Source organism: Salvelinus namaycush, chromosome 20 (genome assembly GCF_016432855.1).
Source record: "Salvelinus namaycush isolate Seneca chromosome 20, SaNama_1.0, whole genome shotgun sequence".
Lineage (NCBI taxonomy): Eukaryota > Metazoa > Chordata > Actinopteri > Salmoniformes > Salmonidae > Salvelinus > Salvelinus namaycush.
This window is the reverse complement of record NC_052326.1, coordinates 9,936,769-9,950,517: the sequence shown is the minus strand read 5'-3', so window position 1 is coordinate 9,950,517 and position 13,749 is coordinate 9,936,769. Positions and strand designations below refer to the sequence as shown.

At 41.5% G+C, this 13,749-nt stretch overlaps 1 protein-coding gene across 3 annotated transcripts in view; it reads right to left on the bottom strand.

Annotated features, from left to right (window-relative positions):
- LOC120065018 (metabotropic glutamate receptor 4-like) overlaps positions 1-13,749 on the bottom strand; it is a 276,560-nt gene that overhangs the window by 66,683 nt on the left and 196,128 nt on the right. For all 3 annotated transcript variants that reach the window (XM_039015660.1, XM_039015663.1, XM_039015661.1), the window contains exon 4: positions 2,685-2,820. In XM_039015660.1, coding sequence (XP_038871588.1) covers positions 2,685-2,820 — 136 coding nt within the window. The remainder of the gene's footprint in view (positions 1-2,684; positions 2,821-13,749) is intronic.

Below are 13,749 nucleotides of genomic sequence, written 5' to 3'. Positions count from 1 at the left end.
TTTTTCTTGTGCATATATTAATGTGCATTAATATCAAACTTCTATGTCATATGTAAATAAGAATAAAATTGTTATATTACGAGCCTAGTTGGTTTAGCCACAGAAAAAGTCAGCAACCTCCCGCTAGCCATGATTGGCTGAGATAATGAGGGGGCTGGACATGCCGAGAGATGAGTTTGGATTGGTCGGTGTTGCATCTTGTTTCTATAAAATGAGCTGCTCATACTGCAGCATGGATAACTGAAAATATGTTGCTACTGCTCTCAGTAACATTGTTGCCCTGGATTTATCAGGCGCTATCGTCAGTGGGAAAAAGTTGTGATGGACAACTTTCTGAACGACGATCGTGCCATGCAATGCTGACTCTCTCATTTCATGACATGTTTTGAAATAAGTGGAACACAATGGGCAAAACAAAAGTTACTTGCATAACAATCTAAAGCTTGCTGTTAGCTAGCCAGTTGGAGTTTGATGGCTGGCTTGCTAACTAACAGTGAACCTAAAGTTATTTGGTTAACTTTAGCTTGCTATGACAATCGGTTTGTTTGGCCTGCTAACATTAATTTGTGTATGAAGCTTGTGTAACGTTATTGATGTTTTCTATGAATGCCATTTCGCATTGCTAGTTATAGCCTAATCTTAGCTAACTAACATTGAACTTATCGGTTAACTTTAGTTAGCTATGACAATCGGTTTGTATTGGTAGTTAAAGCTTGCTGTTAGCTAGCCAGCTGACGTTAGATGGCTGGCTAGCTACAGTAGCTAAAATTACGTGTATGAACTGTGTGTAGTGATGTTCTCAGAATGCCATTTTGCATCTATTGTATAATAATGCTAAAATATTTGTATCTGGAATGTCCTTCAGCATTAATCAGTAGAGCACGCCTGACTCTAATCCACCAGTCAGTCAGTGATCAAAAAGAGAGCTGGCCCAAGCAAAGGCAGCAGCGCAGTCATCAACTACACGCACCGTTTCTTCAACTATGGAGTTGGAAAAACACGTGTGGACCTGAATTGTGATAACTGCAATGGCCAAAACAAGAATAAGTTTGTGCTCTGGTATTCCCTTGTTCATGCGTGGATTTGGACGGACCAGTCATCAGTACTATCTGCAGTATTCACATGACTCTCTTCTAACACACACATTGCTTCCTTTCTTTTCTTTATCCTGCTGCTCAGCCACTTTACCCCTGATTGTGTGCATATAACTACCTTGTCTATCACTATCGTTATTGTTCTTGTACATACTGTATATTTTATTTATATTGACACAATCTATTTCTGATGTTGCTACTATGCAAGTAACCATTTGGCTGTACCGTTTACACCTTCCGGAGAGACTATCGACTTAGCAAGACTTAGCAAAATATTGATATATAAAATGAATATTGATATGTGTGGTCCTAACATGATTTTGTGACATACGCAGCAATATTATGTGACCGTATCAGGTGTCCACCGCTTAAATATATGGTGCATGCATTTGTTTATGTACATGTGCACCTTACTCAGGTTGCATGGCCTTATCACATAGTATTCCATACTTAAGTGAATGTGTAACAGTATGTGAAGGCATTTGGGCAGTGATGTAAAAATAGTTTAAAGTACTACTTAAGTCGTTTTTTTGTGGTATCTGCACATGACTTTATCTATATTTTTGGCAACTTTTAGTCCACTGCATTTGAAAAGAAAATGTACTTTTTACTCCATACATTTTCCTTGACACCCAAAAGGACTCCTTACAATTTGAATGCTTAACAGGACTGGAAAATGGTCCAGTTCACACACTTATCAAGAGAACATCCCTGGTTATCCATCAACAATTTAAAAAAATAGTGCCGCCTGGTTTGCTTAATATAAGGAAGTTGAAATGGTTTATACTTAAGTACATTTTACCTCTGGCTATTTAAAAATATATATATATATAATTGTGCCGTCTGGTTTAATAAGGAATTTGAAATGCATACTTTTACTCAAGTATGAAAATGTAGTACTTTTTCCACCACTGGATGTGGCTGGGGGTTATAGCAATTCTTTCACATGACCCATCAATTTAGACAAGTGTATCTGGGTAAGCATTATCTATTTATAAAATATTTTTATCTGGACACTTTCTGTTTACCTGGAATATTTCCTTATTGTAGGCTACTACCACTTGTAGTCTTTAGCACATCACCTCATGTGAATCCTTAAAGAGATGGGTGGGGCTGGTTTAAGAGGGCGTGAACAATGCTGAATGGGTGTAGACAAAGGAGAGCTCTAGTAGATACCAGAACATTCACTTGCCCTTTTCTCAAAAGTGAGTTTACAAGTGTATCAACTTTCAAAGCAGAATTACTTTCCCATTGTTCCTCAAAAATGCTGTGTATGATATACCATTTTGTGGCTCTAAGTCTCTACTTTTATCCAATGCAAAAAAAACGATTCTAATTTTGCTACATAAGACCGAATCCAGGTGGTAAGTCACATTAACATGAGTTACCGATAGAGCCTAAAAGGGATAATTATGATAGCGCTTGACCAATAACATTTTAAAGTAATTCTACAGTGCATCATTTAAATGTCAAGCTTTCTGCCGATTGACTCTTCTCCCTTTAATTAACAATCTTCCATTCATGTTTCTTAAAATTATTATTTTAGTATATTTCATATTCAACATGTCAATGCTATGATAATACCCTTACCTAATATCATCCTCATTGGCAAAAATGATGACCACCCTTGCGTTTGGGTTTTCTCTTAGTCGGCGGATGACCTTGCCAAACTCTCCAGGCTTTGGCTCCCGGGGAATCTTGACCGACTGAGAGATACACACACCTCCTACAACAGAGACAGAGGAAACACACAGCAGTTGAGTGGCAGTTTAAGTTTAAGTCCAGGATTGGTAGGTTCACATTTTACAGATGCTCAACTTGAGCTATCAGTAGATCACCAATAAGCGCAGAGCTCCCAACAACGTTCTTCCCTGAGGTTTGTGACTGAGCATGAATCCTTTGGCTTCACTCTTAAGGGGGCAATCTGCATTTGCAACATCCATGGACTTTTCAAAGAATGCTATATAGCCATTAATTCTTGAAGAATATAACTTTTAAATGCCTCATGAGCTTAGGTCAACTAAAACCCATCAGAAGCAAAAAATATAATCCAAACACTGTATAGCCTTGAAGTTTATTTTGACAATGACATTGCACATTAATAAACATTTCAGTAAAAGTGCAGGATTTAGCCAGCCAACAAATTTTCGACTGCAGTCCCGGGCAGGTTATTAAAAACTCATAAAATTACAATGCAGACAATAAGCAAACACAGAACAACATGGGGGCGGCAGGTAGCCTAGTGGTTAAAGCATTGGGCCAGAAACCAAAAGGTTGCTGGATCGAATCCCTGAGCTGATAAGGTAGAAATCTGTCATTCTACCCCGAACAAGGCAGTTAACCACTGTTCCCCAGTAGGCTGTCACTGGAAATAATAATTTTTTCTTAACTGACTTGTCTAGATAAAATATGACAAGCAACACATACAGAGCAATAACACAAAAAGCAAAACAACTTGGAAAGTGGCTATACACAGCTAGAGATTGTGTTGACACACATGATTGTTCTTTAGGTTATGTGCGGTAGGTGGCACAGTTGCATGTGTCTAAACGCAGTGTATTCCAGACATGGGAAGCTCTTTTGCTGCCTCTGTAGTCAAACAATTCTGTATCAGAAATGAGCTAGTTTGAATTTTGTTATTTGAGTTACCTTTTCCAACTGATTTTTGAAAGAGAGATTGGAATCAGAAGATGGTTAAAAAACTATAATTTTGATCCTTACAGTCCTTACATATATTGCTCTGTCTATAAATTCGAGAGTGGTTATATTTCACCAGCCCCATCCCTCGGTTGTTTACAAAAACAGTGGTGGGGTGCTCTTTGGGGTTGTTTGACCTGCAGATTACCCCTTTAATAAGGGCCTTTAAATCCACCTGCTGTGACTCTTATGGAACTGCCCAGTGGGGGGGTAGACAGGAAATCTAATGCAGCGGACATCACTTGAACCAGGTTCATTCTGAAAATGTCCTTACCAAGGATAACTTTTATCCAGACACTGCGAGGAGAACAGAGACTGCTGAGGGGAGGACGGCTCGTTATAATGGCTCGAACGGAGCAAATGAAAAGGCATCAAACACGTGTTTTATGTACAGTATTCGATACCATTCCGCTCCAGCCATTGACACGAGCCCGTCCTCCCCAATTAAGGTGCCACCAACCTTGGTGGGTAAGAATATCTTTTTCACTAGCCATGTTGGTGGGTGGTCAATTTACAGAGCTCTACAGTGCGAGCATTACATTCACAAAAAAAAAAAAAAGTATAAGCACTTTCGACTTAGACTTAGAAAAATGCTGCTGTTGCTGTTTTCAAAGTATTTCTCCTGTTTTGTTTCAAAGCTGTTAATTGCACAAATAAATACTAATCCTATTTCCTACCTCATGTAGCAACACTGCCTGGCAGAGGAGCTGAGCTCACTGAGTGAAGTGCTGATAGATACATTTTTGGAGGCACTGCGCACAGACACAAAGTTGGTCAAATTTACTCGAAAGTCTACAAAGTGAGACTTTGTCCTCATGTTTCTTGGCTATTTACATTGTTAAGTTCACAAGCTCGGTTGTTTTTCAACGTTAGTTTGAGTCTGCTGCTTCAACTGATAGCAAAGAGACACGCTAGTCAGATCCCAAATCTCACACACAAGTGACAGGACTCGAGTGGCCCCGTTACCATGGTAAACTCTTGCCCTTAAAGGGGCAGCTGAACATTTTCTCTGCCCCTTTTTTTCAATTTTCACCTAAAATGACATACTCAAATCTAACTGCCTGTAGCTCAGGACCTGAAGCAAGGATGTGCATATTCTTGATACCATTTGAAAGGAAACTCTTTGAAGTTTGTGGAAATGTGAAATGAATGTAGGAGAATATAACACATTAGATCTGGTGAAAGATAATGCAAAGAAAAAAAGCATGCGTTTTTTGTAAAAAAATGTTTTACCATCTTTGAAATGCAAGAGAAAGGCCATAATGTATTATTCCAGCCCAGGCGCAATTTAGATTTTGGCCACTAGATGGCAGCAGCGTATGTGCAAAGTTTTAGACTGATCCAATGAACCATTGCATTTCAGTTCAAAATGTTGTATCAAGACTGCCCAAATGTGCCTAATTGGTTTATTAAAACATTCAAGTAACTGTGCACTCATAACTGTACACTCTCCTCAAACAATAGCATGGTATTCTTTCACCGTAATAGCTACTGTAAATTGGACAGTGCAGTTAGATTAACAAGAATTTAAGGTTTCTGACAATATCAGATGTGTATGTCCTGGGAAATGTTCTTGTTACTGACAACCTCATGCTGATCGCATCAGCTTACGTTAGCTCAATCGTCCCGTGGGGGACCCACTGATCCTGTAGAGGATATAAGTAGAGTCGATTTGTGGCCCCCATAAAAATCTGTTAGTTTAAGCTAGAGATATTTTTTGCGTTAGATGCATCTCAATCCACCGCAACTGCCGATGTTGCACTTCCGTATCTGCAATGGAAGGTGACAGAGCTAGAGCTGAAAGGTGACAGAGCTAGAGCTGAAAGGTGACAGAGCTAGATCGGTGATTGTCAGACCATGAGACATCCCGAAAATCGGTCTTCTCAGAAAATGTTCTGTAGCATCAGAACGGTTTGGCCTAAAAAACTATTATGACCCCTCTATGGAAAGATGAGACTCCCACAAATACGATGGTGTTCTTCAATTTGAGACTTGTCTGAAGTCGGTACAGTCGATCTGCCATCTTCTGTCTGTAGCGCCCGGACAGTTTGGGCTACACACTGTGAAGAGATAAGTCGGTTGTTTTGCTCTAGGACGCCCACATCTGAACGTCCCCCGGTACCAGCTGAATCTTTTTTATTGAAGTAATGTATATAGGGAGATTGTTTAGTGCCAAAAATTAGGGGTTAAATACATGTCACATCTTTTAATGTTTCCTGATCTTTCAGATATAGAACAGACTGCTTTTTATATATATATATATTTTACCTTCAGTTAAGAACAAATTCTTATTTTCAATGACGTCCTAGAAACAGACAGATTTTTACTTTGTCAGCTCAGGGATTTGATCTTGCAACCTTCTGGTTACAAGTCCAACACTAACCACTAGGCTATCTTGGGGGGGACTTTGTTGTTCCATGTAGTGAATCTTTTATTCAATGCATTTATATGGGCTACATTTTATCAAATAATCTTATTATTTATAAAAAATTAAAAATCAAATAGCTAAATTATCCTTGGTATGGCCTTAAAACAATTCCATATAGCTTAATAGAACCCCTGTTTAGCCTGTGCAGCTTCACAGAGGGATTAAACATTCTACATTCTCACCTTTTGGGTGGGTGGCCTGGTACATTTGATCGAGTAGTTTCTCATGGTTGTTGTCTTTTCGGTTGTGTGGTCATTCATAGCATTGTCTACTTGATCCTCTTGAGTCACTTTATAATTGGACCATGCCATTGTGTTCTCTACTCAAGCAATGTTTAGCTCACTCCACAAGTAGTCATTAAGTGAGTGTGTGTTAATACCACACTCCAGTAACTCTCCTCAATGCTCTGACTGAATACATGATTTTCCTGTATTATACAGTATTTAACAATATTGTTTTGACACAGTAGTAAATGAATGTGCTTAATTTCACAAAAATGATTAGCAAAATATATGTCTGTTCATTTCATGTAAACAATTAGCGCCCCCTCGGCAAAAAAAAACAAATTACCAGTTAACTATTTTTTGGACATAGCGGCAGATGCCCTTGAATCCCTCCCTTTTATTTGACATAGCCATTAGCATAATATCATAACAATAGATATATTCTGCATGTCATGGTGGTTTAAAAATGCTTGGGATCTGCATTGGATTAGGTGCACCACTAATTGACAATTGAACCACTTGCACGCCTATATTGATATTTGTGATTAAGAGCATATTATTTGTATTTGTATTTATTATGGATCCTCATTAGCTGTTGCCAAGGCAGCAGCTACTTTTCCTGCGTACCAGCAAAATTAAGGCAGTTACTACAATTTTAATACGACATTACAATACATTCACAGATTATTGTGGCCTCAAGTAAGCTTATGATGTTACTTTACACGCTAGGGTAGCGTACTGTAGATCACATAGACAACTGTACCTGGAAGGTTACTCTGAACCATAAATTAAACTGACCAGAGCCTTTGGACTCTGTGCACACCAATAGAGGAGTGGCCCAAACCTGACAGACTGAGAAAATCTCCTGCATAATTGGACCAAGTTGTGTTGGGTGGCAGAGGTTTCAAGCAAAACAGTTGACTTCCTCCTGACCTCAATCAAAACTTCAACAAGGCAGAGCTGCCTTGGCAGACTGCATAATACTGCACAGGGGACAGGCAATCTATGTGCACAACAAGCCTTTAGAATGGGAGATCTGGGAATTCTTCAAATGTTTTGTTGTTTGATTATATTTGTTGCCATATTAGTACACTTTCAGAAAATATGGTTCCAAAAGGATTCTTCGGCTGTACCCATACGACAACCCTTGTTGGTTCCAGGTACAACCATTTTTGCTTTCAGGTAGAAGCCTTTTGGGTTCCATGTAGAACCGTCTGTGGAAAGGGTTCTACCTGGAACCCAAAATGGTTATCCTATGGGGACGGCGAAAGAACCCTTTTAGGTTCCAGATAGCACTTTTTTTAAACAGTGTACAGTATATAGACAATGTCGGCCATATTTTTAATAACTTACAGACAAGCCGATATGTAAATCTGCCATTTTCTTTAATCTCACATCAGGCTTGATATAAAACTAAAGTAGTAGAAAACTAGCTGCATGTTTAGAGCAAAACACAACTCACATATAACTGACTATGTATCAAGCAGAGCTCCCTTTGACTACCTTCTCTCAAGCAAGCTGATAGGGTCACGGACCATATGGAAACCTAGGTCATTGATGCACCACAATACAATGTTTGCTTGTTGAGCTCAAGTCTAGGTGTTTTCTAGCAAACATGTCTCAGGAACTGCCAGGTATGCTTGTTTATTCTGTAGATTGAGAGCCAAGCATTTAGGGGTTTGAGTCATTTAAAAACGGTATTATGTGTCACGCCCTGATCTGTTTCACCTGTCCTTGTGCTTGTATCCACCCCCTCCAGGTGTCGCCCATCTTCCCCAATTATCCTCTGGGTATTTATACTTGGGTTCTGTCTGTGCCAGTTCGGTTTGTTTGGTCAAGCTTACCAGCGTTTGTTCTGTAAGCGCCTATCTTTTCCCAGCCTCTCTTTTTCTTGTTCTCCTGGAACCCTTGCCTGTTCTGACCCTGTACCCGCCCACCTGACCACTGCCTGTCCCTGAACCTGCCTGCCGCCCTGAACCTTTGCTCCTACTCTGGATTATCGACCACTGCCTGCCTTGACTTGTCATTTGCCTGCCCGTTACAATGAACATTTACAGTTGAAGTCGGAAGATAACAAACTGAGTTTAAATGTATTTGGCTAAGGTGTTTCACAATTCCTGACATTTAATCCTGGTAAAAATTCCCTGTCTTAGGTCAGTTAGTATCACCACTTTATTTTAAGAATGTGAAATGTCAGAATAATAGAATTATTTATTCCAGCTTTAATTTCTTTCATCACATTCCTAGTGAGTCAGAAGTTTACACACACTCAATTAATATTTGGTAGCATTGCCTTTCAATGGTTTAACTTGGGTCAAACGTTCCGGGTAGCCTTCCACAAGCTTCCCACAATAAGTTGGGTGAATTTTGGCCCATTCCTCCTGACAGAGCTGGTGTAACTGAGTCAGGTTAGTAGGCCTCCTTGCTCACACATGCGTTTTCAGTTCTGCCCACAAATGTTCTATAGGATTGAGGTCAGGGCTTTGTGATGGCCACTCCAATACCTTGACTTGTTGTCCTTAAGCCATTTTGCCACAACTTTGGAAGTATGCTTAGGGTCATTGCCCATTTGGAAGACCCATTTAGACCAAGCTTTAACTTCGTGACTGATGTCTTGAGATGTTGCTTCAATATATCCACATCATTTTCCTCCCTCATGATGCCATCTATTTTGTAAAGTGCATCAGTCCCTCCTGCAGCAAAGCACCCCCACAACATGATGCTGCCACCCCTGTGCTTCACGGTTGGGGTGGTGTTCTTCGGTTTGCAAGCTCCCCCTTTTTCCTCCAAACATAACAATGGTCATTATGGCCAAACAGTTCTATTTTTGTTTCATCAGACCACAGGACATTTCTCCAAAAAGTACAATATTTGTCCCCATGTGCAGTTGCAAACCGTAGTCTGGCTTTTTTATGGCGGTTTACGAGCAGTGGCTCCTTCCTTGCTGAGCAGCCTTTCAGGTCGATATAAGATTATTTTTACTGTGGATATAGATACTTTTGTACCCGTTTCCTCCAGCATCTTCACAAGGTCCTTTGCTGTTGTTCTGGGATTGATTTGCACTTTTCGCAACAATGTACGTTCATCTCTAGGAAACAGAACGCGTCTCCTTCCTGAGCGGTATGGCGGCTGCGTGGTCCCACAGTATTTACACTTCCGTAATATTGTTTGTACAGATGAACATGGTACCTTCAGGCGTTTGGAAATTGCTCCCAAAGGATGAATCAGACTTGTGTCTTGGTTGAGGTCTTGGCTGATGTCTTTTGATTTTCCCATGATGTCAAGGAAAGAGGCACCGAGTTTGAAAGTAGGCCTTGAAATACATCCACAGGTACACCTCCAAATGAGTCAAATGATGTCAATTAGCCTATCAGAAGCTTCTGAAGCCATGACATCATTTTCTGGAATTTTCCTAGCTGTTTAACCTGTTATGAGTTGAGTAGCCAGATAAAAGATGCCCATTTCAAACGGCCTCGTACTCAATTCTTGCTCGTACAATATGCATATTATTATTACTATTGGATACAAAACACTCTAGTTTCTAAAACCGTTTGAATTATTTCTCTGAGTGAAACAGAACTCATTATGCAGCACTTTTCCTGACCAGGAAGTTCAAAGTCTGAAATCGAGGCTCTCTTCCTCTTCATGCCTATACATGGGCAATGAACGTAAGAGTCTACGTACACTTCTTACGCCTTCCTCTGGGTGTCAAGAGGATGTGAGAGAAGAAATTTTGTGTTTATCTTGGTCTGAGGTGGAATAAAAGCTATTTCTTTGACGTGACCGTCCACTTCCGGTACTCTGAAGCGCGCGACTTGGACATGGATATGCGTTCTGTTTTGTTGCCAGGCCCCCCAGAAAACTGAAATCACCAATGCACAGATATGGGCTAAATAGGCCTACAACAAATAGGCCCACAACATTCTACCCATTCATTACGCAGAGTGGTACAAGTTCTAATCAAACAGAAGAGATTTGCATAAAAAGACTGCATAAAAGCGCTGTGAAAAGAGCTGGAATGGAACAATTAGGGCATCTGACGACTGAAGTCATACATAAATAGTTTTATGATGAAATACCATCTTAAATAAGCATGCCCCATTCAAAAAAAATTGAACTAGGAATAGATGTAGTCCTTGGTTCACTCCAGACCTGTCTGCCCTTGACCAGCACAAAAACATCCTGTTGCGTTCTGCATTAGCATCGAATAGGCCCCGTGATATGCAACTTTTCAGGGAAGTTAGGAACAAATATACACAGGCAGTTAGGAAAGCTTAGGCTAGCTTTTTCAAACATAAATTTGCATCCTGTAGTACTAACTCAAAAAAGTTCCTGGACACTAAAGTCCATGGAGAATAAGAGCACCTCCTCCCAGCTGCCCACTGCTCTGAGGCTAGGAAACTCTGTCACAACCGATAAATCCACTATAATTGAGAATTTCAATAAGCATTTCTCTACGGCTGGCCATGCTTTCCGCCTGGCTACCCCTACCCCAGTCAACTGCCCGGCACTCTCCACAGCAACCCGCCAAAGCCCCCACCATTTCTCCTTCACCCAAATAGCTTATGTTCTGAAAGAGCGGCAAAATCTGGACCCCTACATTTCAGCCGGGCTGGACAATCTGGACCCTCTCTTTCTAAAATGATCTGCCGAAATTGTTGCAACCCCTATGACTAGCCTGTTCAACCTCTCTTTCGTATCGTCTGAGATTCCCAAAGATTGGAAAGCTGCCGCGGTCATCCCCCTCTTCAAAAGGGGTGACACTAGACCCAAACTGCTACAGACCTATATCTATCCTACCCTGTCTTTAAGGTCTTCGAAAGCCAAGTTAACAGATTACCGACAATTTCGAATTCCACCGTACCTTCTCCGCTATGCAATCTGGTTTCAGAGCTGGTCATGGGTGCACCTCAGCCACGCTCAAGGTCCTAAACGACATAACCGCCATCGATAAGAGACATTACTGCGCAGCTGTATTCATCGACCTGGCCAAGGCTTTCGACTCTGTCAATCACCACATTCTTATTGGCAGACTCGACAGCCTTGGTTTCTCAAATGATTGCCTCGCCTGGATTACCAACTACTTCTCTGACAGAGTTCAGTGGAGACGACTAGAAAAGATTTGGTTGGCCATTTTATGTGTGGATTAATTGTCGGAGTAGAGGACCTTGTGCATTTCAGGTAAAATAACAACTCAATGTTTATATCCCAGGACAAATTAGCTAGCAACAGCAGGCTAGCTAAATAGGACAAATTAGCTAGCAAGTGCAAGCTAACTAGCTAAATTGCCATAATGTTTAATGCTTTTCGACCTGTCCCCAAATTAATGTCATTGGTTCAGAGTTTGTTTTGATATTTTAACCTGCGTGTCGTGATCGCGTTTTGTGTAGGGGGACAAAATAATGTATGCACGATGGTGCACGCGCGCAGCCGGTTTGGGTTCCGTGTCATGCTAAGGATGGCTGACTGGTGATGCCACTTATACAAAAATCAATGACTTTACTGTGTACTGGAAGCCATAGTTTATATACCCTTTTGCGTTAGCTTGTTAGTTGTTAAACAAAGACATTTACATTTCTCCAGTATTTATCACATACACATGGTTAGCAGATGTTATTGCGAGTGTAGCAAAATGCTTGTGTGTCACATGTGCTCCCTCTCCGGCCTCTAGGTCACCAGGCTGCTCGTTATTGTGCACACCTGTCACCAGCGTTACGCGCATCTGCGTATAATGACACTCACCTGGACTCCATCACCTCCTTGATTACCTGCCCTATATGTCACTCCCTTTGGTTTTTTCCCCAGTCGTCATTGTTCCTGTTGCATGCTCGTGTTTCTTGTTTTGTTCTTTTATTATATACACTGCTCAAAAAAATAAAGGGAACACTTAAACAACACAATGTAACTCCAAGTCAATCACACTTATGTGAAATCAAACTGTCCACTTAGGAAGCAACACTGATTGACAATACATTTCACATGCTGTTGTGCAAATGGAATAGACAAAAGGTGGAAATTATAGGCAATTAGCAAGACACCCCCAATAAAGTAGTGGTTCTGCAGGTGGTGACCACAGACCACTTCTCAGTTCCTATGCTTCCTGGCTGATGTTTTGGTCACTTTTGAATGCTGGCGGTGCTTTCACTCTAGTGGTAGCATGAGACGGAGTCTACAACCCACACAAGTGGCTCAGGTAGTGCAGCTCATCCAGGATGGCACATCAATGCGAGCTGTGGCAAGAAGGTTTGCTGTGTTTTTTTGGGAGGTGATGTCGGGTTCGGGTGCCAGAATTGGAGCTACCTGGGAGGCCTCAGCCGGTTTGACGGATTCTCATGCCTTCCCTTACTCAGCGGGTTCGATAGGCTCCCATGCCTCAGCTGGGTGAACAGGTTCCCGTACCTCGACCGAGGTAACGGGGGAGGTCTCAGCCGGCTCACTCTTTAGCCTGTTTGTCAGGTTTCTGCACCTCAGCGGATGCGACCGGTCCGCTCCGGATCCCCAGGATCGTCACTGTGGTTGGCATCCTGCGGCTTGAAACGAACGCGCCGGGAGGGGGTACTGTCATGCTTGCTCCCTTTCTGGTGCTCTAGGTCGTCATGCTCCCGCGCCTCAGCCGGACCGACAGGTCCCGCGCCTTAGCAGAGGTGACCGGTCCGCTCCTGATCCACGGGATCGTCATCTTGGTAGGCGTCCTGTGGCTGGAGCCAGGCGTTGGGGAAGGGGTACTGTCACGTGTTCTCCCTCTCCAGCCTCTAGGTCACCAGGCTGCTCGCTATGGTGCACACCTGTCACCAGCATTACGCGCATCTGCGTATGACACTCACCTGGACTCCATCACCTCCTTGATTACCTGCCTTATGTCACTCCTTTTGGTTTTTTCCCTAGTTGTTTTTTCCCCCAGTTGTCATTGTTCCTGTTCCATGTCGGTGCGCTGTTCGCGTTTCTTGTTAATTTATTAATTTAATATTTTAACTCCATGAACTTGCTTCACGACTCAGCGTACATCGTTACATTGTGCTTCTAGTTCCGACAGTGCAGAAATATCTAAAAAGTAATCTAAAAATTCCAAGTAAAAGGGATGGAATAAGAATATATAAATGAGCTATGATCGAGCGGCATAGGCAAGAAGCAATAGATGGTATAAAAATACAGTATATACACATATGGGATGACTAATGCAAGATATGTAAACATAATTAAAGTGACTAGTGATCATTTATTAAAGTGGCCAATGATTTCAAGTCTGTATGTAGGCAGCAGCCTCTCTGTGTTAGTGATGGCTGTTTAACAGTCTGATTGCCTTGAG